General features: G+C 48.2%; 8 protein-coding genes across 8 annotated transcripts; 4 read left to right on the plus strand and 4 right to left on the minus strand.

Annotated features, from left to right (window-relative positions):
• Positions 1–640: 640 nt before the first annotated feature.
• On the minus strand, positions 641–2,021 carry GGS22DRAFT_109336 (uncharacterized protein). The gene has a single exon (XM_047957891.1). It carries the CDS (start codon positions 1,846–1,848, stop codon positions 721–723), a length of 1,128 nt encoding a protein of 375 aa, XP_047821257.1. The 5' UTR covers positions 1,849–2,021; the 3' UTR covers positions 641–720.
• A 439-nt stretch (positions 2,022–2,460) lies between these two features.
• GGS22DRAFT_109340 (nucleoside transporter-domain-containing protein) lies at positions 2,461–4,937 on the minus strand. Its single transcript, XM_047957892.1, has 2 exons — positions 4,476–4,937; positions 2,461–4,398 (listed from the first exon to the last, which is right to left on the minus strand). Exons 1-2 carry the CDS (start codon positions 4,661–4,663, stop codon positions 3,210–3,212), a joined length of 1,377 nt encoding a protein of 458 aa, XP_047821258.1. The 5' UTR covers positions 4,664–4,937; the 3' UTR covers positions 2,461–3,209.
• Positions 4,938–5,285: 348 nt separating this feature from the next.
• GGS22DRAFT_186257 (Brix-domain-containing protein) lies at positions 5,286–6,592 on the minus strand (the record flags this gene model as incomplete). The annotated part of the gene is made up of 2 exons (XM_047964429.1): positions 5,286–5,431; positions 5,491–6,592. 2 exons carry the CDS (start codon positions 6,590–6,592, stop codon positions 5,286–5,288), a joined length of 1,248 nt encoding a protein of 415 aa, XP_047821259.1.
• A 305-nt stretch (positions 6,593–6,897) lies between these two features.
• On the plus strand, positions 6,898–9,600 carry GGS22DRAFT_109367 (glycyl-tRNA synthetase). Its single transcript, XM_047957893.1, has 2 exons — positions 6,898–8,793; positions 8,842–9,600. The coding sequence occupies exons 1-2, from the start codon at positions 6,970–6,972 to the stop codon at positions 9,235–9,237; spliced, it is 2,220 nt and encodes a 739-aa protein (XP_047821260.1). The 5' UTR covers positions 6,898–6,969; the 3' UTR covers positions 9,238–9,600.
• Positions 9,601–13,300: 3,700 nt separating this feature from the next.
• On the plus strand, positions 13,301–16,518 carry GGS22DRAFT_109401 (Pkinase-domain-containing protein). Its single transcript, XM_047957894.1, has 4 exons — positions 13,301–13,446; positions 13,519–15,589; positions 15,643–15,742; positions 15,794–16,518. The coding sequence occupies exons 2-4, from the start codon at positions 13,544–13,546 to the stop codon at positions 16,201–16,203; spliced, it is 2,556 nt and encodes an 851-aa protein (XP_047821261.1). The 5' UTR covers positions 13,301–13,446; positions 13,519–13,543; the 3' UTR covers positions 16,204–16,518.
• A 749-nt stretch (positions 16,519–17,267) lies between these two features.
• GGS22DRAFT_157153 (P-loop containing nucleoside triphosphate hydrolase protein) lies at positions 17,268–20,435 on the plus strand. Its single transcript, XM_047960459.1, has 2 exons — positions 17,268–19,370; positions 19,501–20,435. The coding sequence occupies exons 1-2, from the start codon at positions 17,893–17,895 to the stop codon at positions 20,159–20,161; spliced, it is 2,139 nt and encodes a 712-aa protein (XP_047821262.1). The 5' UTR covers positions 17,268–17,892; the 3' UTR covers positions 20,162–20,435.
• A 354-nt stretch (positions 20,436–20,789) lies between these two features.
• Positions 20,790–22,561, minus strand: GGS22DRAFT_109434 (uncharacterized protein). Its single transcript, XM_047957895.1, has 4 exons — positions 22,131–22,561; positions 21,897–22,074; positions 21,534–21,802; positions 20,790–21,475 (listed from the first exon to the last, which is right to left on the minus strand). Exons 1-4 carry the CDS (start codon positions 22,236–22,238, stop codon positions 21,008–21,010), a joined length of 1,023 nt encoding a protein of 340 aa, XP_047821263.1. The 5' UTR covers positions 22,239–22,561; the 3' UTR covers positions 20,790–21,007.
• A 911-nt stretch (positions 22,562–23,472) lies between these two features.
• On the plus strand, positions 23,473–27,640 carry GGS22DRAFT_109436 (TPR-like protein). The gene is made up of 2 exons (XM_047957896.1): positions 23,473–26,428; positions 26,481–27,640. The coding sequence occupies exons 1-2, from the start codon at positions 23,795–23,797 to the stop codon at positions 27,516–27,518; spliced, it is 3,672 nt and encodes a 1,223-aa protein (XP_047821264.1). The 5' UTR covers positions 23,473–23,794; the 3' UTR covers positions 27,519–27,640.
• Positions 27,641–27,642: the final 2 nt, after the last annotated feature.

Consider the following 27,642-nt stretch of genomic DNA (forward strand, 5'->3'; position numbering starts at 1 on the left):
GGGATTCTACTACGCCTAGTCTAGCTGAGATCCACGTGCTTCCTTGAATAGCACGTGTAACTCTTTGATGTTGGTGATTGAGTTAGGAGACGGTGCTTACTGAAACACTACAGCCTTGCCGTATCGAAACATCCGAGATCGCAATATCATACCCAAGTAGAGGGACCAGGTAGTAAGACTATAAATTGACATCATTCCCAAGCACCAAGTAACACGTCTTCAAACAAGTGATTGACAACACATATATAATATAAATATATGTAAAACACACTGTATTAAGCTGTTCTGGATTACTCTCCGATTACCCTCTGTCTCTCATCCCCCATTTATGAACCAACCAACCTCCCAAAAGGCCATGCGCCAACAACATGGCGAGAATAATACTCCAATAAAACGACAATCGTACCTCCCTCACCGTGGCCTCGCGGCCAAACATCTCTATAACATTGGATCTTGTGTAACGGACAACTTGCCACCGGCCCAACCAGATGCTCCCCCGACCCCCCCTGTATGGTATTACTCGCATCATGAAGATCATCTTCTCGTAATGGTAAGGGCATGAGATTGACATGGCATTACATAAGGGAAAAAAAAACAAGAAAATTAAAACCACAAAAAACACATGCTCAGACCGCCCAAAATGCACTGCGCCAAGTTCTCAACTCTCGTAATAGGTACGTATGTATGAATGTGTGAATGTAGGTAGGGAAAAAGAAAAAATCAGCGTTCCAACCTCTCGCGGAAAACAGACGGAACTTCGAGACCCCGTTCGAGACAGTAGTCGAGTCTAAGCACACAAGCGGTCTCGACGGGGGGCTTCTCGGTGCCGTGGTACCAGCCGTCGTCGACGAGGTCGTTGTGGCGGCGCTGCCAGTACGACTGCTTCTGGCGCCAGTTCTTCTTGTCGACGTCGGCGAGTTTGATGGTGACGGGGGCGTCAGGGTCGATCGGCACCCGCACGAAGCACGAGCAGTCGCGCAGCGTCATCGACAGTCCGAAGCGCGCGTCGAATGGTCGCGTGAATAGTGCGTCCCCCGAGTCCCCCTCTTCTTGCAGGTCGCGCAGCCGCTCGAGAACCCCGCTGTCCCGGAACGCTTTGGCGAGACGTTTGCGGTCCTGGTCTGTCCATGTGGGTGATGGGGTTAGTCGCTCGATCGTGCTCATTACTACGGCGTGGTCTGCGTGTAGGAGGCCGAGCGGACACACGGGCGTTGGGATAGCGCGGAACCCTTTCTTCCGTAACTTTCCCACGCGTAAGGCTTCCCTAGCGCAGGTGCGGCAGCGTGTCGCGTCCGAGGGTGCCATGGGGGATTGGGCGAGCCACTTTGGCTTGAACTCGAGAGCCTTGCAGTCTGGCGTGGGCCCCATGTCTTCGACGAGCATGGCGTAGCCGGGGAGGATGATGCTGGTGTCGCCCTTGACGCCCTTGGCGCGCAGGGCGTAGTCGCGGCGGGCGTTCAGGGCGGTGGCGACGACTTGGGTGATCCGCACGAGGATCTGGGGTACGACGTGCTGGCGGCCGACGTGGACGTCGACGAAGTCCTCCCGGAAGTCCCGCAGGCTCTCGTAATCGCAGGGCACGACGTCGGGCGTGTCCTTGGGCACACGCAACAGGGTGCCGCGGAAGAAGCCTGCCGGGACACTGGGATCCTTCGGCTCCCTGATCCTGAAGACGGCATTGGCGCGACCCTCGGCCAGGTGCGTGAATTCGGACATCTGGAGGATATAGCTCAGCTCATATACCTCCTTCTTAGATACGATGGTGGAGGGTCTGTTGTGCTCGGCGCCTAACAACCCCGCGGGGAGAGGCTGGGAAAGTTCGCTCCAGATGTCTTTTAGTGGCTTCATCGCGGGGACTCCCTTCGAATCAAGGAAAAATAGGTGAAATCTTTAAAGAGAATCGAGAATTCTAGGTCAAAAAACAATCGCATCTGGGATCTGAGGTAATGTTTTTTTAAGATTTTTCTTTTTGAAAAGGTGAAGAGTTTAGTTATTATAATAGTAAAGTGAAGTAGGGTGCTCTTTCTTTGTAGTTGTCGTAGCCCAGCCCAGTATAGCGGAAACCTAAATTAGCCTCTCCAAGAAAGTATAAAAAGGCATTGGCATAAAATAGCGTAAGTAGTATAAAAAAAGTATTGAAACAATACTCCTTCCCGATATCCAATATTGTGTCTGGGTATAACGAAGGACTCGATCAATGGCAAAGAGACATTGACATCGGTGTAACGAGCAGACGTAACGATAGGGAATATTTATACGATTTAGGGGGGACGGTACCAAACGTTAAGAATGGCAAAATACGAAGAAGAAAAAAAACGAACCACACCCCTTTCCATAAAAACAATCGAACGGCATGGAGACGATTCTGGAAAAATAGCAAAAATGGAGTATGGAGTACGGTCTGCATTTATGACGTTTTGCTCAACTGCCGCTTAAGCCTAGGGGAACCTTTATGTAAACGTCAAGGTTCATGTTCAGGTTCAGGTCCGGGACTCCAGCCAGTCCAGGTATGTGCTACCCCCAGGATGCAGTACCTACACAGCTACATCCACCTACATCCAGTGTGTCCAGGTGCGGCTGCGGGCAGCCTAACAGAAATGCTCAAGCGTACATGGTGGCGCAGTCTAGGTCCTAGAAACCCTCCATCAGAAGAGATATAATTAGTAGACGACGGGCATACATAACGGGCTAGCGAATCCCTAAGCCTTTATCGAATATCTAGGACTATGATCTATCATCTGGTTCCTTTTGTGAGAACTGCCCATTCTATGGGAATCGGGGAATCTATGGATATGAGCACAAGTTAAACGATCCGTGTGACCGATATGATCGAGATTAATTTACCCCTGTGGAGGAGTCATGTACCCTTGCTAGCAAACTGCCAAAGCTAGCGACTTTATGAGCATCGTGAGAAGCAATCTGAGCGATGCGATTCGTCCGTGTATACATGCACGGCGATCTAATATCCACTCCCTCGGGTGGTTACCTACGGCTAGCTAAAATCAATGCTAGATACACACCAATACCTGTCGTGTGTACCTAAGAAATAATCCGAATAATAATCTTAACATTCTCATAATATCAATAATATAGATGTAAGATTCTAGTTTGCGCCATACCCAAAATGCATCATGAATAATCCTTCGGTACCGCTCCATATCTATAAGAAAAAATTTATCGAATCCCGTTTGCCACAAATTCATATGTAATCATATCCCGGCAGCCGTGAAGCTTAGCAGGCTACCAAAAGCCAAGCCAGCCACTAATGCTAACCCCATGAATCCTCCAGAGGCCTCGCGTTCCCCATCATCAACCCACTCGCCGGCAGCCATCATGCAGTTGGAGCCCAGCCAACCGGTAGTGAATCCGTAGGGGAATTGCACTATTAGCAAATAAAACACATCGCTATTAATGACGGCCCCTTTGCCGTGCAGATTGCATAGAGCGTAAAGCGGCAAGAACAGGAACCGTGCTATACTTGCTACGAACAATAAAGCGGGCCGGTCCCGGAGTGAGAGGAAGAGAGAACTGGTCCTCCCGCCAAGATCGCCGAGATTCCAGAATAAGAAGCCGAGCGGGATGAAGGCGGCAGGTTGTAATAACAAACCCGCATCTTCCGGCGGTGTCACTGACAAAATCTTCGGTGTGAAAACCGGAAAGAACATGGCGACGGCGAAGCACATAAAAACTCCGCCCGCTAACCAATGGAGTTTTCGGAAGAGCGTCAGCATGCTGACGACCTTACGCGCTGCACGTTCTGCAGATTCGATGCTTGTCATCGATGCAGCCATATGTTCCATCATCCTATTTTCGACGATACGGTTATGACGGTTGACCAGTGGGATGAATGCCACGAGCGCTATGAGTGATATAATCACAGCGGTGAGGAAATATATGAACGCAGCCTTCCCATTGCCCGAAGAAACCCCTTCTTTCACTCCAGCGGTTGCATCGGCAGGCGGTGCTACGAGAACCGATATGACCTGAACAAGCGCAGGCAGGACTCCTGCCACGCCTTGACCGGCCATAATGGCCTGCATGTATTCGGGTCGCCCGAAACTGGAGGCAAATGCAAATGCGCCATTCTGTATCAACCCAGCCGCCCAAGCGGTGAAAGCTACCATGGCCAATAAAAATGTTAGGTATGCCGTAGGTGATGCATCGAGGAATATAGCGGTCGAAGCGGTTAATAAGGCAAATATAACGACGTTCATGTAGAGGGCGAGGTTGATGCGAAACGGGTAAGAAGCCGTGTATTGGACATTCGTCAACACGATCATCGACCCTAAATTCCCGAGTGTTGAGACGGAAATAATCGCCGATTGGAAATTACTGAGAATCCAGTCGTCATCCTGAAATCGAATTTGGAAATAAGGCGCTGCAGCGAGGAACATGTTCCTGATCATTTATATCATTAGTCGCCAAACTCTCCTTATAGGTAGACTTTTAGATGAAATATTAGAGGTATTACATACCAGGCCCATAGCATCGCAACGCCAAGTATAGCAAAGAGACAATATTCGATCCATGAGAATGGTGTCTCGTCGGTCTCGTTATGTCCGTGAGGTTCTTCGAACGACCGCGATTCCTCGGTTAAGGGTTGGTATTCCTCCTCCTCCACCTCATCGTCCCTCTTCTTGAATAACGAGCGAACCCGATCCATAGTCGCCGATATCCTAGCGGTAACTACGCTACGTTTACAAGAAGCTTCTCGGAAAACTTGCGACCGTAACTAAATGGAATGGTGGTATTCGGTGATAGGTAGTTCAGATACTACCTCGAAGGTGAGATTTACTCAGTCATCGCTGTTGGATGAACGGTTGAATACGAGCAGTGCCGTACAATCTACCTAGGCGCAATGATGAAATGTAGATGAAATTGGTCATTAAAGGATGTCACGGGGAAGGTTTAGGTAGATGTCAGTCAGCTGTATGACCTTTACACGTTGTACAAGCCACAAATCTAAGATCGCCAAGTACCTAGTGCAGGTGCTGAATTGGTGGCTCCCTTGCTGCTAGCGTCAGGTCACTTACCAATGTACCTTATCTTAGTGGACGATCGCTAGAAAATACCCAACAGCGCGGTACAGGGGTAAATTGAGTTTCCGAACTTCAATGCCCTTTCTTCTTACTTTACCAACCTAGTAAACAACGACAGATGGAGGTAAGACTGACATGTGACAGTGGATATGATGATGTAGAATACTATGTAAGCAGCGGACCAACACTTGGGTATATTGAATTCCGTCATTCGATATGACATGTAGCAAGAAAGATTTGGCAGACTCAAAGATTGAATCTGGTTCGTTGCTTTTCCATCTTCGCCTTCCATTCCCACTGTACTGCATCGTCTCCTTCGCTTCCAGCCCGTCCAATTCCCTTGTCAATGCGTCTGAGCTTAAGTGTTGCTCTAGGTCCTAACTCTTGAAGACCTATACAAGTTCAGGAATTAATTAGTGTATGCATATACAAGATACGGTAGACAGCTTACCTGTGCGAATGTTTTCTACTCCCTTTAACTCTTTTCCGTCTGCGCCAACCACACTCTTCTCTGTCGCCCGTTTATCTCGAAAGATATATCGATGTCGGCGCAAGAAGATATAATCACGTTGGTTGTGTAATGTGACGACCTGACGACCTTGAAGCTCGGGAGTCTTAGGCCACAGGGACTGGAAAAGTCTTGCTGTAAGAACACCTAACGGTGTTTTGAAGTTGTTGAGTAAGAGTTCGGGGTAGTGGTTTGTCGGGTTACCATGGCCAGGCAACTTCTTTCCTTCAACCCAGTTCGATATACTAAAATGGAATGTTGGCCCCGAAGGTAGGTGGACGATGTCGAGGCCGACTGGCTTCTTTTGGTCTTCCCTCACGATCATGACAGTACTGAAACCCCTATTTCCCGCGAACTTGCAAATTTCCCTCACACTATACTTGTAGCCATACTTATGCGCCGACCGTGGTATGTATGTGCTGTGTGGGAATAGGGTACAAAGTAATTTCGCTTCGTCGTGTATAGTCGAATTGAGCGTAGTGGTAACCAGAACTTGGGGTTCTGCAGGTCCATCGTCAGAAAAGAGCGACGGGAATTTAGCTACCAGCGATTCCGGCGTGAGATCGAGGTTCGTTGACGTGGTTGAGGGCGCCATGCTATCGTCCCGGATGACTTGCTTTGCGCGAACCTTTGCGGCCACCTCCTCATCAGATTCTTCCTCGTCATCCGAACCTAACATGCTGTCTGCCTCGTCACCTTCTTCTTCTTCAGATTCATCGCCATTTTCTGCCTCGGCAGCTAGCTTCTCCTCTGCTTCTTCCTGTTGTAAGCGCCTTTTTTTGAGCAGCTGCTCCATATCAACACTTGCGCCCAATCCATCATCGTCAACGTCGTCCCAGACTCGTTTTCGGTCAATTGTCGCCGGTATGTTTCGTGCAATTCGTTCTCTTCGAAGTTCGGGTTCCCTCTCCTCTTCTTTCTTCCTTCGAAAACGAGTCTCACGCTTCTCCTTCTCGCGATCTTGTTTTTGCTTCACGTATAACGATTGACGGTGAAGTTTGTTTCCCGTCTTCTTAGACAGTGAGGTAGATCTTTGTGCTCCCATTTTTCTTGTCTGTTCAATAGATACAAGCTATTATAATAGTGGTGGGAAGCAATAGAGCTTTGGAGTGTTAGTACAATGAAAGAAAATGTCACAGATTGAATGTTGTGATAACGATAACGACTTGGATCTGAAAATTTCAGTGGACCCGACAAATATATGGGTCTTCAAGTTCAGTGCATCCAGGTGGTCTAGGTGCGACCAGGTACCGGAATGAAATTTTGGAGGGGCCGATGGAGGGGCTGCGGGGTAAGGAACGAATTGGAAAAATAGCGGGCAAGTTACGGGTTGTGACTCAACTCTAAGACTAAGAACACTTTCCTACAAATTTTGGAGAGTCGCGATTATCTGTCTCTACCTAGTAATCAGCCTTCAGTCTCATGAACAGGGTAGTTTCTGTGGCTAGAAATTCTGCGCCGGGCTTAGGCTTCGCAATTCCTTTTCGCGTCCAATTTTCGAGGTGCTCGAAAACCTTTCAATTTTTACCAAACACCAACGCTTCTCGTAGACTTACAGTCGCAAACTCTTATTTACGAGACTTCACTACGTCTACGCCTCACTCATCTGATCACCAGTCATACCTAGATCCCGAACAGCCCAAAATGACGACAACCGCTACCACCCTTAAGGGACAACCCCTTGATCGTCCCTCCCTAGACTCCATGCTTCGAAGACGAATGTTCTATACCCCCTCCTTTGAGATATACGGCGGTGTTGCTGGTCTTTATGATTACGGCCCACCTGGTTGCAGTCTCCAAGCGAATATTATCGATGTGTGGCGCAAACATTTCGTGCTAGAAGAAGACATGCTAGAAGTTGACTGTTCGGTTCTGACTCCCCACGAAGTTTTGAAGACGAGTGGCCACGTGGACAAATTTGCCGACTGGATGTGCAAAGACCCGAAGAACGGCGAGATTATTCGAGCGGACCATTTCGTCGAGGAGATACTTGAGAGTCGCTTGAAGGGCGACAAGGAGGCACGCGGCCAGAAGGTCGAGGAGAAGGAAGAGGATCCTAAGAAAAAGAAGCGAAAGGCCAAGGGTGTACAGGAAGCTATTAAGCTCGACGATGCCGTTGTAAAGGAGTACGAAGAAGTTTTGGCCAGGATTGACAATTACAATGGCGAAGAGCTTGGAGAGTTAATCAAGAAATATGACCTCAAGAACCCAACATCTGGCGTACAACCATCACCTCCTGTTGCCTTCAACCTAATGTTCCAAACGGCAATCGGTCCTAGCAGCAATCTTCCCGGTTATCTACGACCAGAGACCGCACAGGGCCAATTCTTGAACTTCTCGAAGCTGCTGGAGTTCAACCAGGGTCAGATGCCATTTGCTTCAGCATCTATCGGACGGTCCTACAGAAACGAGATCTCTCCTCGTGCCGGTCTGCTCCGAGTGCGTGAGTTCCTGATGGCTGAGATCGAACATTTCGTGGATCCCCAGGGCGGAAAGAAGCACCCACGATTCGAGGAGATCAAGGATGTCGAGCTAGTGCTTCTGAACCGGGAAACTCAGCTTGCTGGTCAAACGAAGGTTGAGAAGGTAACCATTGGTCAAGCAGTGGCTAATAAGACAGTTGATAACGAGACACTAGGTTACTTCCTAGCTCGTATCCATCTCTTCCTCAAGAAGATTGGCGTTGACCAATCTAAGATCCGCTTTAGACAGCATATGGCGAACGAGATGGCTCACTATGCTGCCGACTGCTGGGACGCCGAGCTTCTCACCTCTTACGGCTGGGTTGAATGTGTTGGTTGCGCAGACCGTAGCGCTTACGATCTGAGTGTTCACGCCAAAAAGACCGGCGCGCCTCTCATTGTTCGTCAACAACTAGCTGAACCTCTAGTTGTCACTGAATGGGAGATCGATTTGAATAAGAAGAAGTTCGGCCCACATTTCAAGAAAGATGGCAAAACTGTCGAGGCTGCTGTTCTAGCAACCACTCAAGACCAGCGCGAGGCTTTAGCAAAGGATCTGAACGAAAAGGATAGCATCACTCTCGAAGTTGCTGGTGTTGGTGATGGAAAGGTTGAGATTCCTAAAGACCTTATTGTCATCGAGCGACGTACGAGATCTGAGCACGTTAGAGAATACACGCCTAACGTTATTGAACCATCATTCGGTATTGGAAGAATACTATACGCTCTCATGGAGCACAACTTCTGGACACGTGCTAGCGAGGGTGGTGACGAAGCTCGTGGCGTAAGTTCTTAGTCTTCATTATAACATATAGATGCTAATTTTCTCTAGGTCCTCTCATTCCCACCGACAGTAGCCCCTACCAAGGTGCTTATCGTCCCTCTCTCGTCCAACGAGAAATTCAAACCGCTTTGCTACAAGCTCTCTCAGAAGCTCAGGAAAATCGGCATCTCTAACAGGATCGATGACTCGTCTGCAACAATTGGAAAGAGATACAGCCGAAATGATGAACTGGGTACGCCACTTGGCATTACGGTTGATTTCCAGACTATTCAAGACAGCACTATCACACTGCGAGATCGAGATTCAACCAAGCAAGTCCGTGCGGACGAAGACAAGATCATTGCTGCAATCCAGTCGGTAGTGGACGGATACAAGCAGTGGAAAGATGTCGAAGCCGAGCTGCCGGCATTTGAAGGACAGGAGGTTGAGGTCGCTGTTCGTTGATCCCGGGCATAATGCGTCAATTACTTCATAACGTCAAGCATCGGAGGGGCAAAACAGCCCGGAGGCCTCAGTGACAGACTAGGGGCAAGAGGTCCGATAGACAGATTTATATAGATCTGATTAAAAGCTTGTCCATCTGTTGGCTCCCGTTTTCATATGCGGTTTCACGTGTAGATCTTGACCACGTGCGATTGTTCGACCGCCGAGGCGGTTGAGTGAAAGGTCTTCCAAAGCCGGTACTAATCTGTGCGAACTATATTAGTTACTCTAGAAGGATATTGATGCCTTCATTAATTAGTAATATTCCTACCTAACAACTTCGTATTTGCTAGCTCATATCAACATTCTTGAACAATGGTCTGGCGACAACTAAAACATCCCACATGTTATGGAGATGGAGGCAATAAATTTCCATGGGGGAATACAAACATATCATAGCTGGTAACCCCTGTAACCCCTGGCCAATTAGGCACAATGGTCAAAACTAGGGGGTTTGGTGGGATGCCAAGCACCAACATCCTGTGACAGATCCGCACATTGGCGAAACCAATGCAAGAAGGACCCTAGGTACGGCAGGTTGTGTGTCTCTGGATAGTCGATACAGAGCTTATTCCTGCAAAGTTCGAGAAGGCCAAGACTCTGATTCGCCGCAGCCGTACCCCCGAGCGCGGTTACGATCGCCGAGAATCAGCTGAGGTTCGCCGCTTTCTCTGCGGAGAGCGATGAATGTGAAGCAGATCGCGGCTAGGCTATGGGTGAAACGTCGTACATCTTACCCATTATGACAACCGACGGGGAGGTTTGTTACTATCTTGACTAGTTAAAACCTCTAGAGGACGTTTCGATGACTGCCTCCGGGGGGCTATATCTCGTAGGAGGTATTTCGTGTGTTTTGTATAATACATATGTTACAGTGGCTGAGGAATATTGTCATCGTCATCATCGAAGAAATGTTCCATCCATCTGAACGCTCCCAATCCGATGGATGTTTCGCTAGAACCTTGCGCGCTGCATATGAGTTCCTCCTGCATACGTACGCAAGGGAAATCTGAGCTTGTTCTACTCGGTGCACAGAGGATCAACTGTTACCTCCCGTGACACTCGGAACTACCGAGAAGTCTTCGGCTGGAAGAGAAACTGTCCTGACGTAACAGAGGATCGCGATTCATTGCGACATACTCATTTAATACCCGATTCGGTGAGTTGGTTGTTGTTTCGTGCGTTGAGATAAACGAAGACCACTCTACATGGAATAGTCTTGACTATGATTCTATTGGTGACTTATTCGCGCCGGCTACGCATGTGTCGGGATCTCACAGGCGGGTAAAGCCTTGGAGACGCACGGCGGCCCGCGAGGCGTTGTTCGTTATTAGTTGTCTCAAGAGATACTATCATAGTCTCTTACTGTCGGGATAGAGGGGTCTCAAATACGGTCTTTGATGAAACGACGATACCACCGACTCGGATATCTCGATGATAGCTTGTTTTGCGATTAGAAATCTTCGAAGTGCTTACCCCTGATTATTACCTACCCCGATGCCTACCCAGATTGCCAGATACCTACTATGAGGTAGGCAATACTAGGTATCGCAAGTCGGCTTATACATCGTATATCCGAATCCGAAGTCATCTGAGTTGTAACGGAGGTAAAAAGTTGCAATTGTTCAATAAGGAATGTCGATAGGGGAAGTATGATTCCATCGATTCCATCCCATTCATCCAAAGAGGAATGGCAACCTCTTTCTTGGGTGACAAGTTGTAGGGACTTGGGGACTTGAGAGGATCGTCATTTGTTTTAACTAGCGTTTCCCAATCCAAGGTGGCCATCTTCAATAACGTTGAAACCACTAGGGACGTGGATACATGTACCCATATACATTCCTAGTTCCTGCTTGAGGGGTCCGCTTTGCCGAGAAATAGAGTTAACTCGTCTTAGTTGATAGGACGGATTATATGGGTTATATGTACAGGATACATAGAGTCTCCTGCAGTTTTAGGGGAGACCCTTCCAACGCCAATCAATCATTTAATTCCCAGAAGTACCTTGGTAAAAGAGCACACCCCCTTCTGCCCCTTCCAATTGATGGGACAATATCGAAAGTACATGTAGGTACCTAGCATTTGTACCTGGCCCATTTGTTGTACCTTACCCCTTTCTGCCCTTTCTACCTTCATGTTCAAGGCATATGCCTGCCCATACTAGCCGGTCCCGTTATCCCTTCTCCTGTTCGTCCCACTTTTAATCCTTGTCAAGTTACTTCTCTCTTTTGTACCCTTTGTACCCACCTAAACGCGCCGCGGCTATATTAAGTGGAGCTATATATGACTAATCAAGTAAATATTATACCGCGTCAACGCGTAATTGCTGTTTCTCTTCTTCTTCCTCCTCCCATATTATTATTATTATTATTATTATTATTACAATCGCGTTTTTGAAGCTATTCAACGATTTCATCGATATATCTAAGCTAGTAGCTATTTAGGTTAGTACAGCAGTTTCCAGTATAGAAGTCCCCCGCAATCCCGTTGTATTAGACCTGCATTACGCGTTGTAATCGTACTTGTATCTTCTAGCAATAGCTCATTCAATTTTAGGGTTTGAACCTTCGCAATAAGCTTGTTCGAAAGCTCTCGGAAAGCGCTATCTATGTGTATAATTGCAGTATTTGAGATCCTCTTTTGAAGTTTCTAGCCTGGCTCAAAAGTCAGGTCAACATCTAAAGCGCGTCAGTCACGTGACACCCTTTCCCGCACACACATACGTATGCGCGTTTTTGATGATCCATAGCTTGCTTGATACCCAATATTTTTTAATCAAATGTAATTCATTCGAATCGGCCGTGAAAGCGCTTTTAATTGATATATATGTTGTATTGATCCGATGTGTTCGCGTTGGTTGAAAATCGCGTTGAATATCATGTTAAATATCGTGTTGAATATCGTGTTGAATTTCTTCAAGTTCAATTACATACATGTAGCATAAGTGGTACGTAGATTTGTATGAAGATTTGTATGTAATAAGATGTACTTCCTATGCCTAGCCTATGACTGGCGTGGCAAGCGCTTCATTAAGTAAGCCACTTAGCTTTGATTGGCTCGATTGCCACGGAGCTGCGGTAAAGTCACCAATGAAAGTCTTAGAAATAAGTGGGCTTATGTACCGGTACTTTGAGCAAAGTCCACCAAATAGCCCGTGCCCTGCATGAACAGGAGAAGGGATAACGCTACCCATACTAGCCCCATGCTTGCCAATGCCAGGTGCTTTGCTGCTGACTGCACATCCAATGTCTTACTTTTCTCTCTTATCACTCCTCCTTCAGAGCCTTGACCGTTGCTTGTTCACGCACACATACATTACAATAGACACATCCATCACGTATCTCCCCGATCAATTCAGCGTAATAGGGGGATTTGTGTCATTATCGAAGAGAACGATAGCCTAATAATTGCGATTGCTATGCTTCTTCGTCTGATTGCTTAACTTATAGGTCGGTTTACTTATATACGGGTGGGAACTAAAGAAGGAAAAAAAAAATAACGAAGCCCCGACATTTCGATACCGCATTGATGCTTTGGTTTCGGATGTGAAGTCGAGCCGCTCGTTTGTCTCTTTCTTACCCGACCAGCCGACTCCTTTGAAATCGACTTCAAGACAGCATCTCCACGCACTCGAAGTCGATTAATCTTCCATTTCTTTGCGGATCTTACAATCCATCTCGACTTTGGAATTCGAGAAAACAGCGCTTAATGTTTGAATTGGTTCCATACTCTCTCACCGCACTTCTAATCTCTCTTGGTCCCCATCGGGGTGAGTTAGCCGAACCCCTCAGCCGCATATTAGATTGGATCGAAATAAGGGGTCCCGATCTTTATGAGTGATCCTAGGACTAACGACGTGGCGCTTTACTTTAGCCTTGATTTTGAACAAAGCCTCTCAAGTTAGGCGCTCTTCACATCACCCTTAAAGACGTAAACCACGAAGGCTTCGATTCTCCGCCCGGCAGAAGTGCTACGGTATTTTATTTTTTTCAACCTTGCCTACTATGGCGGCACCGAACGGGTAAGTTTATCGAATTAATTAGAATACAACGAACCCACTCGTCCCGTCTTCGATCACCTGCCTCCCACGATTTTCAACCTTCTCTCGATATCGCAAGCGGGGAACACAGACTTCGGAGTCTATCAGTCCAATCCCAGTTGTACCCCGACGTAGGAGTTTGCCTTTGACCATACATAATCACCCCGTTGAGAACACTTAAGCTGATTGTAAGAATATAATAGAACCGTCTACACTACCGGCCAGTTTATGAACCCAGGCCCTGCCCCGCGACCGCCAATGGACCGGCCTCGTCTCAATCTTACACCCAGCACTAATTATCCCGGCAGCATGAATTCTAGTATGACGAACGTGGTCTCGTCGCCTATTACGCGCACTGCCACCTCTACATACACAGGGTCTACCATATCTTTACCTCTCGCCCGCGAGCGATCCAACCAGACGGATGGCATGGGAGGCGTTGCGGTTATAAAAGAGGGTTGGGCCAACGTGAAGGAGAGCAGGAATTTCATCCAACCATGGAAACAAAAATATCTTATTCTGCGCAAGGAAGCGCTTGATTTCCACAAAACTGAAGGTGGAAAAGTTTCTTATACTCTATTCCTAAAAGACGTCCTAAATGTCGGACGAGTCGAGGCTGCGGGCACTATCTTCGAGATCAAGAGGCATGCGCAGGGGTCATCCAACAGTCCCGGAGATGATGATGGTTCGATTAGGACTTTACATATCAAGGTCAAGAGTGATGATGATCTCTATGACTGGATTGACCTTCTCTATGGTCGCTGCCCTACTATGGGTGGGGTAAGCAATCCGACCAACTTTTCTCATGCAGTACACGTTGGCTTTGATCCACAAACCGGTCAATTCGTAGGCTTGCCGCCTGAATGGTCGAAGTTGTTGAACTCTTCCGCCATCACCAAGGAAGATTACGAGCGTAACCCCCAGGCCGTGTTCGAGGTTTTGGATTTCTACTCAGATCTCACTAAGAGGGCTGAGAACCCTCAGCAATATCCAAGTCTCACCCCAACTCCCCCTCCCGCTGGCCAACAGAATAAGCAGCTTGGATATGGCGGTGGCGGTGGCGCTTCTGTTGCGCCTCCTCGTCCCATGCCACCTTCGCAACGCAGCTACAGTAACATGTCACAACAGCAAGGTACTCCTCCGCCTCGACCGAACCCCCCGGAGATGTCACAAAGACCGCCGGTGCAGAGTGTTGGCGGCAGCTATGGTCCATCCCCTAATGCGGAGCGCGAAGAACAACTGAAAAAGCAACGAGAGATGCAGCAGAGACAGCGTGAAATTGAGGAGCAGAATCGGCGTGATCTGGAAGCCTATAATGCTTCGATTCCCCAAAAGAAAGTGCCTATGGCCCAGCAAGAGATCGGTGGTGGTGGTGGATATGGAAGTCCTGGCTCGCAAGATCGCTACAATCCTACTCGAGCAGCACCACCCGCTCCTAAATCAAGCAACCAACAAGTCAACGGCCTCCGCGCTCAACGACCTGCTCCGCCGGCGCCTAACTCTGGATCTGCGTCTGCTAACAGGCCTCCACTTTCTTCTCAGACCAGCGCAGGCTCCGTTTCAACTTCGCGCGATCCTCAGTCTAACCAAGCGCAACGAATGCCACCGCGGAACGACCAACAAGCGCCTCGGTACCCGAACAATGCCAATAGCCCGCAGCAACCTCGAACGAATGGCCAATCTCAGAACCCGGCGATGGCACGTATGCCCGCTCCTGTTAAGCCTCTAAATGTGCCGGCAAAGCCCACTCCACCCCAGCAGAATGACGGTGTGAAGGCCGCAGAGGCTGCTCTTACGGCCAAGCCATCGGCATCCGAAAGGAAGCAAGATGTTCGCATGTCTACGATGTCCGAGAAGGAGGTCATGCAAAAACTGATTGAAGTCGTCTCGAAGGATGATCCCAATCTATCATACTCGAAGCAAAAGAAGATTGGACAGGGTGCTTCCGGTTCAGTTTACGTGGCCAAGGTTAAAGAGGGTGCTGTCTCTTCAGTTGCTCGGGAGGTTCTCCGGTCTCAAGGATCCAGGGCTCAAGTTGCTATTAAGCAGATGGATCTAGCGCACCAACCGCGCAAGGAGCTTATCGTCAACGAAATCATGGTCATGAAGGACAGCAAGCACAGAAACATTGTCAACTTCCTCGACGCTTTCTTACGTAACAACAACGCTGAATTATGGGTTGTCATGGAATATATGGAGGGCGGTGCTTTGACAGATGTCATTGACAACAACCCGGTCATTACCGAAGAACAGATCTCGACGATCTGCCTTGAGGTAGGTACTCTGAAAATTTTCTATCATTCCCACGTTGCTAACTTGCTATTTAGACTTGCCGTGGATTGCAACACTTACATTCCCAGAACATTATCCATCGTGATATCAAGAGCGACAACGTTCTTCTAGACGCTCGCGGAAATGTGAAGATTAGTAAGTACTCGGACATGACAGTATTTTTATTGGCCACTAACAAAGTATTAGCCGATTTCGGTTTCTGCGCGAAACTTACCGAGACCAAATCCAAACGAGCAACCATGGTCGGAACTCCTTATTGGATGGCTCCTGAAGTCGTCAAACAGAAGGAGTACGGCCCGAAGGTTGATATCTGGTCGCTCGGAATTATGGCCATCGAGATGATCGAGTCCGAACCACCATATCTTAACGAAGAGCCTCTGAAGGCCCTTTACCTTATCGCAACCAACGGCACGCCGCGCCTGAAGAAACCAGAGAAGCTGAGCAAGGAGCTCAAAGCCTTCTTATCGGTCTGCTTGTGTGTCGACGTCAAGAGTCGTGCTTCGGCGGATGAGCTGTTGCAGCACGACTTCTTGAAGCACGGTTGCCCACTCGGAAGCCTCTCCGAACTACTTGCTTTCCGGAGGAACGCCAAATAAACGCTTATTTAATAACGATACCCTATTCCTTAATTGCATCCCTTCGCCCTGAGGATGATCCGAGAGACGAAAAATGATGAGTTGAGCGGCTGCTCGTCGAATCCCATATACCCCCCGGAGGCAGCGGTCTTTGGGAGGTCCCAAATCATCTGGGGTCATAAAATTTGCATGAAAGAGTTGGTCGCTATTTGAAACACATAGATGGGGCTTTCACTTAATATGCTATGGATATGCGGCGCATTCATTCAATAAAGGCTGCGCGTATTATCGGACGTCGTAACGCGGATGTGTTACGAGGTCACACCAATAAAGATACGAATAACTCACCTGGGTTCATAGCAATGGCTGGTTGCATAGAAAAGAGTGCGGTGGCATGATGGTAGCCAAGGAGAGTTGGGAAGCTTTAACTTCTAGAGACGAATGAGGGTTTGAGGGTCGATTTTGCAAGCCTTGGCGCGCGGCGAAGATGATACGTAATTCGACAAATATAGATATGCGAATCGAACCAAACATATCAATTCCCAAATATCTTTATCTCAGCTGAAGCTTTACCGGATACCCACCTACCATAGGGAGACGAAGCTGCAAGCAATGTATACATACGCATATTTGAATACTTGACGATACCCATGGCCACTTGCGATTCGCCATCACTTGGCTCAGTAGTTGATAATAATCGGGTGAAAGTAGACGTAGGATTATGTGTGTGTATTAAAATCTCGTATACACGCGAAAGAGATTGGTACGATTGGTTACTCGGTAACCAGAATCAACGTTCTCTTCGATTCCCTTCCTACGTGGCCGTCAATGAGTATTTGGATCTTGTATGTAGGAATGTACGTGGCCCCCTTTATTCTTACAACTGATTCTAATATAAATTTACGATACTGCAAGCGCGTGTGGATATGAAAATCATAGCCTCGTAACTGTTTATTGGCATGGCAGAGTGTTACGAGTCACCGATCGAATGAGAAGGCTTGGATCTGTCCTATATTTCCACTGGATCCTCAACGAACAAGGTAGTATTCTCGAGTCATTGTCTTACAATCCAGCTTGACCTACATACTACATTGAACAAACATTCATTATCTTCCAGCCTCGCCAGCGAATATTCCTCATGATCGGTCATACCGGCACAATCTCTGCTTACCCGTTCGGCGCAAGGCGCATTCACTAGCGGCATGCCACAATGCCGTATCCCATCAAAGCGCCCCCATTCGGTGCTTTTATTTCCTTTTTTTCTTCTTCTATAGTCCATGCAGCTCGTCGGGTTGCCTCTTAAGGTCGTCTTACTGGCTGCCTTAAGTCCATACTCCGGCTTCCCCTCGAATGAGCTCGAGGTGGAGGATTCGCATCATGTTACGATGGCTGCAGCCTGCGTAGTATCTATCTACCGTGTTACTTGCCTGAACGCTCACGGCCGTGTTGACTCAGCCAGCCTCGATTCTCTCGAACTTACTAGCTATATCTTCTAATACGGTTAATTTTTTTATTTTCCAAGCATTGATGCTCTTAGACTTTCTCTTCTCATCTAAGAATTATAATTATTTATGATCTATCATTTAAGGCGTTGCTAGCCCTGTCGCCTCTTTGCCCTCAATCGCTCAATCTATCCCTCCCCTTAAGTGACCCGAAAAGCTGTGCCCACCCATATATCTACCCACGTACCTACCTAGTCCGGTATTCTTAATGCGTAACTACATAGAATTTTCGTGCGAGCTCCGTTTCGACGCACCACGCCTAATATCCCGTTCCAAAATGACGATAGCGAAAGTAAACCGCACGATCTCGCATCTAGCCCAGCGTCTCAAGCTCCGACACACCGGCAAGGCTGCGAAGGACAGCCTGAAAACCAACACCACGACAAGCCTCTCCACGACCCGCGACGAGTCCATGAAGTGCGAGGTCAAACACCTCGATCTACTCTGGGACGACCGCGACGAGCAGTACTACAAGGAGCGCAAGGACGAGGTCAAGAAACCCAAGCAGAAGGACTGGTGGCGCCTCTTTGCGTTCTGTCTCGTGAGGGTGTATTACGAGGACGACGAGCTCGATACGACGCGGCTGTATGTCAACGCGGAGCCCCTGCGTAGATTGCTCAGAGACGTCATCGGCGATTACCCCGACGACCCCGTCGACGTCGACGACGTCCAGATCGAGAGCCCGTATTACTCGCTCTTCTACTACCGCGCGGAGCTCGAGCGCGAGGGGCGCGCGCGGTTCAAGGAGGACGAGGAGGCCGCTGCGCAGTTGCGGTTGCTGGTCCAGTGGATCCGCACGCATTTCGAGGCGGAGATCGCGGCGTTCGAGCGCTGTGTCGGTGATTTAAGAGCGATTTCGTACGAGCATCTCTGGACGCTGTTTCCGCCCGGCAAGATTATTCATGCGAAGGTGCTGAACCAGCACCGCGCGTTCCGCGTTCATAGTTGTTGGTATGAGGGCGGGGATTCCCCGATTTTGAATATTTGGGCGGATTTTGTGGATTTTGATGGCGAGAAGTTGGGCACGAGGAAGGCGGAGCTGTTTGTGGCTAAGTATGCGGGAACCCGGCAGTTGAGGGAGCTGGCTACTATGCCCCTGGACTTGGTTGAGGATGGGGAGGAGATTAGGGAGGTGTTGGTGAGGAGGGGGAGGAAGTTCGAGGGCTTTGTTGGGCAGCATTTTAAACAGTATGATGGTGTTGCGCTGAGGAAGACGGAGCAGGGGTATGCGCGGATTAATGTTAAGGGCAGGGTTATGATTGATTGTGAGACGTACCATCGGCTGGAGGCGAATGATACTTTTGATGTTGTGGAGTTTGGCGGGAAGGGCGGTGCGGAGGGCGGGAGGAGTAATGCTGTTAGACAGGTTCGAGGAGGGAAGAGGAAGACGGTGAATGCGGTGGGGTTTGTGGCGGAGAAGCGCGCGTTCGAGAAGTTGTCGGATGAGGATGCGTTGGTGGCTAATGCGACGGTTAGGGGGTACGCGTTCGCTGTGAAGCAGTTTCTCGAGTTCTTCGTGGATAAGGTGGCTCCGATCGAGTGGAACGAGAGATGTTTCGATGACTTGGTGCTCGATCAGGATACAAAGAAGACGGTGCAGGCAGTCGTGTCGACGCATTCGAGTAGTCGGGATGGGTTTGATGATATCGTGAAGGGAAAGGGGCAGGGGCTTGTGTGTGTGCTGCAGTACGTCTTTCCGAAATTTGTGATTTCCATGTTCTCCCACTCGATATTTTTTCTGAACCCCCTACTCCCCGAAATGATAACTAGGTAAACCCCCTTTTTTGAGAAGTTACTAATACCGATTTACGAGCAGTGGCCCCCCAGGCGTTGGCAAAACCCTCACAGCCGAATGCGTCGCCGAATACGTCAAACGACCCCTATACATGATATCCTCCGGCGATCTAGGCGTGTCGAGCGGACATCTAGACCTAAATTTAACGCGGATTATGGATCTGGCGTCGACGTGGAAAGCGGTTCTCCTAATCGACGAGGCAGATGTGTTTCTTGAGCGCCGGTCGTTGCACGACGTGCACCGCAATGCGATGGTCAGCGTCTTCCTGCGGGCGCTCGAGTACTACAGCGGCATCCTTTTCCTAACGACGAACCGGGTGAGCACGTTCGACGACGGGTTCAAGTCCAGGATACATGTCCCCATCCGCTACACAGACCTAAGCTTCCCGTCACGCCTGCAGATCTGGAGGACGCTATGCGGACGCGTGCCCGGCGGAGTCGACGTGGATGAGGACGGGTTGGAGAGTCTGGCGAGACATGATATGAATGGACGGCAGATCAAGAATATCATCAAGGCGGCGGAGAGCCTTGCTGCATTCGACGGCGTTAAGGTGGACTTGAGCCAGATGGAACAGGTAGCTAGGATACAGAACGCGTTCGAGAAGGACTTGACGAGTGTGGGAGGTGTGGATTATACGGCGCCCGGAGAGTCGAAAGGGGATGGGTTTAACATGTTCCTTTGAGGTGCTTTATTTAGCGATGGAATAGGGCTAGGGAAAAGGGGTCGGCGATGGCGTTTGTGCGGAGGACTTCCTACCTAGATACCAGATACTTTATTTTGATGCATCTTAGCATATGGCGATGAGCGTAGCGGAAAATACCATTATTTTCTTTAAAAAAAAGTAACAATCACCATAGTAGAATAGTTCTCATTTAACGCGGCTACTTTGTGCAAGCTCAAGTGACGAGTAGTAAGGGCTAGCTAGATAAAGTATTGATATGAAAGCATCAGTTGAGAATGTGTGATAGAAGCTTGAAGGGGAAAAAATAACATAAAAAGAAAGCAAAAAAAAAAAAAAAACAAGTCCCAAGGACCCGTCTCGAACTCCCTAGCTACCGTGGTTACAACCTCTTGCGCCGCAAGCGGTTCATACACACGGCTTTCCAATTGAGCCAAGTCATTGTCTTCAACAGGTCCTTGAGGAATTGTTATGATGTGTATCCTTCTTTAGATATATAACCTTACTGTTGGCCCTCGTACATTTTAGCTAGCCTATCTTATCAGACAATTTTATATACACTGTGAACACGCAGTGACTCACCAACATACAAGATCCATCTTTACTTCTAGATTTCATATTCGTTCATCTTGAAGGTCGAGGAACTACTACGATATTCCATGTTTCAATAAAACTTTGAGGGGAGAGAGGAGAAAATACATGTTTATGCTATTTTACCTAGCATTCGCACAAAAACAAACCTCGTATTGAAACGAACACCGTCTACTTAGTAGGCCATTGGAATCTCCACCTGCATAATATATAATCATTGCCATGATCCTTTCCATTGGTCACTGAGGTTCAATGGTCTTAGGAATCGCGATGGCATGCATCCCAACTTCCATTCATGATACGGGATTGGTGCCATTCTGTGAGTCGAGCAACGGTGTCCGAGTCGGTATCGAGATTTGTCTTGATGAATACAGCTTCATACGGATGAATGTTATCTTGCTGGCCAAAGGTCATATCTTCAACCGAGTCCACGGCGCAATTCTCCTCGTAATCTTCGATTTTGGCGAATGACGGTATCACGATATCAACTTTATAACCTGCAGACTTGATTATTCCTGTAGCTTCAACTCCACCGCGGATATTCTGTTTCGTGTTACTGAGGTGCTCTCCGGAAACAACCACTTGGTTTCGATGATCGTCTAATGTATACGGTACCGATGACCCCTTGGGCTGGTCTAGCAAGAGTTCCATACCAATCGTGTCTGTAGCCAAGATCATTGATTCAATATGGAATTTAGGTAGGCAAGTTGCCTTCATACCAACAAGCTAGAAAGCTAAGGTTAGCAAGGTATCGTTTTTGGAAGCACATGAAAGGCTTAGTTACCTTAACATCTTCAGTAATTCGATCTAGGAACACATCACTCCAACAGCTTCGACTCCAGAATGGTACGAAAGGTCCCCGAACTGCGGCGCTGAGCATGATGAATCGGTTATATTTCTTCCATAGCCCATCCTTTCGGAGTATCTCATCATGCACTGTCAGATCTGAACATTCCGTTGATCGTGAAACAACTTGAATGTTGGACCTGTTGGGGATCAAAGTGGCTACATTTGTGGGTCCGTTGAGGATGAAAATGAAGTCAGCGGCGTCGTCTGTTGAAGACATAGTTAGCAATTACTAATCATCAAATTTAAGTACTGTCGATCTGGGCATTCATGGAGTTGCTATATTTTAGGGACGACTTACGTAAACCGTTACTAAGAAAGAAGATCAAGTTTACTCGAGCACTCAGAGATTCAGTGTACACATAAGTGAAGAGAGGTCTAGCGGATTTCTTGAGGCCGATGCCATCGCCATCAACTAGTGGAGGTACAAAGAGGGCTGGAGGGTTGATTTCCGCCGTGGTAGGTATAACGACGTGAGCCTGTTGATATTAGCCTGCTTTCATAGATGACATATGTCGGAGGATACGAAGCATACGATATCAACATGAGCTTTCTCATAGGAGAATTTCACGAAGCCATAGAGGCCAGTGAAAAGGATGAATATGACAGTGATCAGTGTAGGGGTTACGGCGTCCTTCGACATCTTGACTGCTCGTTTCCTTGTATGATGAAGTAGAAGAGAAGGTAATGGTTAAGGAGAGACTCAAATGATAGATAACGTCAACTGGGACGAAGAGAAGTATACATATCCTAATAGAATTGGATATAGGCCGATGCAGATGAGAGTACGTAAGTCAAGAAAAAAAGAAAAGACTGGGATAATTATTTTGACAGTGGAAAGGGGACAAGAGCACTCGAGGCAGTTTGTGGGCCATGACTACAAGACAATCGTGGAAGTAAAGGTGGAACGAAAATTACAGGCCGAGCTTTCTGTTCCTGAATCCTTTCAAACCTAAACAAATGCTGAAGCGGATCTGGTGGAGAGATCTTGAAACGCAGCCGATGACTGGTACTTAACTCGGAAGTCCGATGTGCCTAGGTAGGTAGCAATGTCGGCGCGCGGACCCGGGTCCGGATCCGATGTATGACCGGCATCGTCTACGGCGGCATTTGACAAATGCCTGCTGTAAGTTTTCATACTATCACGATCCTATATCCTTGGAGGTCTTTTTTGAAATATTATTCTTGAATTATAGTTTTAGAAGAGCACACCTATACTTAAGACTCAAGTAGTAGTGGGCAGATATGGGATGATGTCTGGTTGAGATTCAAACATGAGTCGACTGAGTTTTATTTTAAATGGGTAATTAGCTCAATGTCAATAAAACAAGGTTTTTCTCGTAGGCAGCATTTGATGATTGTTAAGAAAAAGGGAGAGAGCCCATCTCATTCTGAATAATCGAGATCTTCTACGAAGTACATTGCTAACGTAAAATAGTCTAAACACGCGATCTGATTGGTTAATATTTCTAGGAGGTACTACTTGCCGTTTGCACCTAGGTACCTGACGGCCTGGATATTCTGTTACTCAACCCGCTCAATTCATTAAAGGGGATATCCCATTAATATGCATTATTAACCACCTGTAACACTGATTGTCCGAATTAGATTTAAATTGGTATCACCTTTCGTAGAGGCATTGTTGAAGTAGAGAAATGTGGGAGGACCTATTGTTTATCGTAATCTTATCGGTTATCGGCGCCACAGATTGGAGACGTCCCGTCCTGCCCGCCCTGCCGCCGTACTGTCCCTGTCGAAGGAGTAACCAATAGGATACCCCTGTTGAATATCAACGCTAGTCGGTTTCAGGGTGGTATTTGGAAGCTACAACCTGGGCATCTTCCATTATTTTAATATCTTCTCAGCCTCATCCGCGAAACACACGAGCCTTGCACCTTCTTAACGGTGTCATTGACAGGCATATCGCGACTTCCTATACCAATCATTTTGTGCATATCACTTTGGAAACGCTTTCTTCAATTATTTTCCAAAGTTTCTTTTATCATGCCTTCGGCTGGAGATGATCTTTAACATCTCTAACCACAAGGCCTATTTTTGACCTCGACGCGCATCGCGCTTGTCATCTAACCTACACCTCACCCTCCATTCACAACGCCGCCGAATCTGCACGGTCGCATCAACCCGCATTAACTTGCATTAACTTCATTGATTATTATATCTTTAATTCACAATTTCAGAATGTCGGCGACGCGAAACGGTCATGCGGACGCCGCCGACAATGGCGACTCGGTTCCCGCGCCAATTAGCAAACGATTCGCCGACATCCCTAGCGCTATCGATATTCCTGTTCAAGGAGACCAAGAAGATGAGGCCGTCGAGATTGACTTGGAGGACCTGGTGGATGATCCGACCGAACTCTGCACACTATTCGAGAACGAGCAAGCTGCGCGCACTTACTGGATGACAGTTTCTCTTGCATATGCGAAGCAGAAGAAGATTGATCATGCCATTGAGATGCTCAACCGTGGTGGCAACGCCATGCAGGATAACAACCCTAAAGAGAAACTCAGCATAATCTCATGCTTGTGTTGGATGTATCTCTGGAAAAGTCGCGAAGCACCTCGTGTTCTACCCGAAAACGATACCCAATCCGAAGCTAAGACGAAGGACTACTACCTCCAATTAGCCACCTCTTCCCTCAACGATGCATCACGCATAAACCCGGCATTCCCGCCACTATTTTTGGCCCGTGGTGTACTGCAACTTCTTAAAGCGTCGTTGCAGACGCCCTCCAAAAACCCCGGAGTTGGCCGCGAAGGGGATAGGGCTGGTCATGAAAAAGATAAGACCGATCTCCTGAAGAGTGCCTTAAAGGCTTTCGACCAAGCGAGTAAGGTTTCTCAGGGCAAAAACATGTTGGCCTCGCTTGGAAGAGCAAGAGCCCTATTTGGTCTAGGCAACTACAAGGATTCCTTGGAGGTCTATCAGAGCGTTTTGAAAAAGATGCCTGATTTAGTAGATCCGGACCCCCGAATTGGTATCGGATGCTGCCTCTGGCAGCTTAGGTACAAGGACGATGCGAAGCAAGCATGGGAGCGAAGTCTGGAAATCAACCCAGAATCGAAGACTGCCAACATCCTACTAGGTTTATATTACTTAGACGCCAGCAGTCGGGTTCCTACGAATGGTCCTGAGTTTATTAGACTCTACAAGAAAGCTATGAACGAGTACACGCAGAAGTCTTTCAAAGTCGACAAGAACCAGCCGTTGACGTGCGCAACATTTGCCAATTACTTCCTGTCGACGAAGAACCTCCCCTATGTAGACTCGCTCGCCAACAAGGCTATTCAGTTCACCGACGTCAACGCGATTGCAAGTGATGGTTGGTATCTCCTTGCTCGAAAAGAGCATTACAGTGGCAATTATGACATTGCCGCCGATTATTACCGCCGCGCTGATGAAGCCAGAGGTGGCCTGGATAGAGGTTACCTGCCCGCCAAATTCGGCGTCGCCCAACTTTCCGTTCTGAATAATGATCTAGGCGAGGCAAAGCTCCGCCTCGAGAAGATCATTCAATCTGCTAGCAAAAATGAACGAAACTACGAGGCTATGATCCTCTTAGGTACTCTGTACGCCGAAGAAGTATTTGCTAACCAGTATGCCTCTCCTAAGGAGGACAAGTCTGCAGAGATGCGGAAAGCCATAGATTATCTGGAACATGCTCGCACAGCTTGGAAAGACCCCAAGAAGAACCTGTCACCTGATTCAGCAATCTTGCTAAACTTAGCTCGTCTATACGAGGGTGATCACCCGGAGAAGGCCCTTGAATGTCTGTTGCAAGTTGAACAACTCGAATTAGACCAAATCCCTGCCTCAGAACACCCAACTGATGTTGAGGACGAGTCAGCTCTGCGTAATGCGCTGCGCAAGAATCTCCCCCCTCAATTACTAAACAACATTGGTTGTTTCTACTCCCAGGCCGAGAAGCACGACCTAGCAAGCCAGATGTTCGAAGCTGCGTTGAGTTCGTGTATGCGAATTAGCGAAAAGGGCGAGGACGAAGATACGGACTCTTTGGTTACTACTATCAGCTTTAACCTCGGCAGAAGCTACGAGTCACAGGGCCTTACAGATGAAGCCGTTGATGTATATGAGAAGCTACTAGTCCGCCACGACAACTACATAGATGCTAAGGCACGACTGGCATATATCAAATTACGGAAGAATCCTAATAAGGAAGGCCCGGATGCTGTCGCACATTTGCAGCAAGAGAATTCATCGGACCTTGAGGTTCGTGCTTTGTACGGCTGGTATCTCGGCCGAGTGAGCTCTCGAAAGCGGTCAGGTAACGTCAACGAGGATCCAGAGCTGCGACATTACAAACACACTCTTCAACACCACGACAAGCATGACCGCTACGCTCTTATCGGCATGGGTAATCTATATATGATGGCTGCTCGTGAGATGCGCCGAGATACCGAACAAGAGAAGATAAAACGATCTTCTGGGTACACACGTGCCGTTGAATTCTTCGATAAAGCGTTACAGCTAGATCCAAAGAACGCCCATGCCGCTCAGGGAATTGCTATTGCACTCGTTGAAGATAGAAAGGATTATAAAGCAGCGCTTCCTATCTTCCTGAAGGTGCGTGAGACTATCAAGGATCCAAATGTTTATATCAACATTGGGCATATCTACGCGGAGTTGCGACAATTCTCTAAAGCAATTGAGAATTACGAAATTGCGTTGTCAAAGGAGGGCAAGCAGGACGATGCCGGTATCCTAGCATGTCTCGGTCGGACGTGGCTGAACAGAGGCAGACATGAGCGAAATTTAGACGCGTACAAGAACGCTCTACATTTCGCAAGAGAGGTGAGAATATCGCAACGAAACTCGTGACATGAGAAATTAACTAGTTTTATAGGCCCTTCGAGTCTCACCGGACCAGATCCATTTCAAGTTCAATGTCGCATTCGTTCAAGTTCAACAAGTCCAATACATAACGAATGTACCCGAGACCCAGCGCACCCTAGCCCAGCTCGAGGAAGCTTCGGAAGGTCTTGAAGCAGCTATTATTGCCTTAGACGAGATTGCGACCCATCCGAACCCCCCCTATCCTAAAACAGATCTCGAGCAGCGAGCAAATATGGCTCGCAACACGCAACGCAAGCAGCTTGCACGTCAAATCGAGAAACAGAAAGAGTACGAGGAGAAGAACAAGGAGAAGCTGGCGGCTGCCCTAGAGCAGCGACAGGCCGAAATGAAACGTCGGGAAGAGGAACGTCAAAAGGCTCTTGATCAAGAGCGTGAGAGACAAGACAAGATCCGCAAGGAACGCGAGGAAATCGCAGCTCACGATAGAGAATTAGCTGAGCAGAGAGAGAAGGAAGAGCAGGAGAGAATGCAAGCCGACATGACGACAGACAGCGAGACGGGTGCAAGGGTCAGCCGAAAAGCAAAGAACAAGGCGCGCGGCAAGGCCAAGCCAAAGAGTCGTTCGCGAAAGAAGCAAGAAGCTGACGATGACGACGACGAATCTGAAGAGGAGCGTCAACCGAAGAAGAAGCGGAAGCTTGCCTCGAAGAAAGAATCAAACACCAAGTACAAGTCTGCGGAGATCGTGGTCGATAGCTCTGATGACGATGACGTCTTGGATCGCGCCGACCAAGCCATCGAGAATCATCGCTCGCCTGCTTCAGATGCTGACGACGCGTCGAGAGCTGACGATAATGAGAACCGAATGGATGTGGATAATACAGCCGGCCAGGACGACGATGACGATGAGGAGGTGACTGCTACCCGCGCGACTAGAAACGCTCGCCGCGGTAGAGTTCTCGACGATAGCGACGAGGACGAGAACGAAGCCGGTGGCTCTGCGGAGGTTGAAGGGGACGATGGATCGGGCGCAGGTGCTGCGGATACTAGCATGGCAGACGCTGCGGACGACGACGAAGAGGAGTAGGGCAGTCACTTTCCTGTACATTAAAAAAACGGCGCATTCGGTGTCACTGAGAGCTTGAGCTATGTTGGCAACGCATGTATGTAAAATTTGCGTTGCTTAATAAGATGAGAATGAATTCTTCATG

Source organism: Annulohypoxylon maeteangense, assembly GCF_022496945.1.
Source record: "Annulohypoxylon maeteangense strain CBS 123835 unplaced genomic scaffold GGS22scaffold_4, whole genome shotgun sequence".
Taxonomy (NCBI): domain Eukaryota; kingdom Fungi; phylum Ascomycota; class Sordariomycetes; order Xylariales; family Hypoxylaceae; genus Annulohypoxylon; species Annulohypoxylon maeteangense.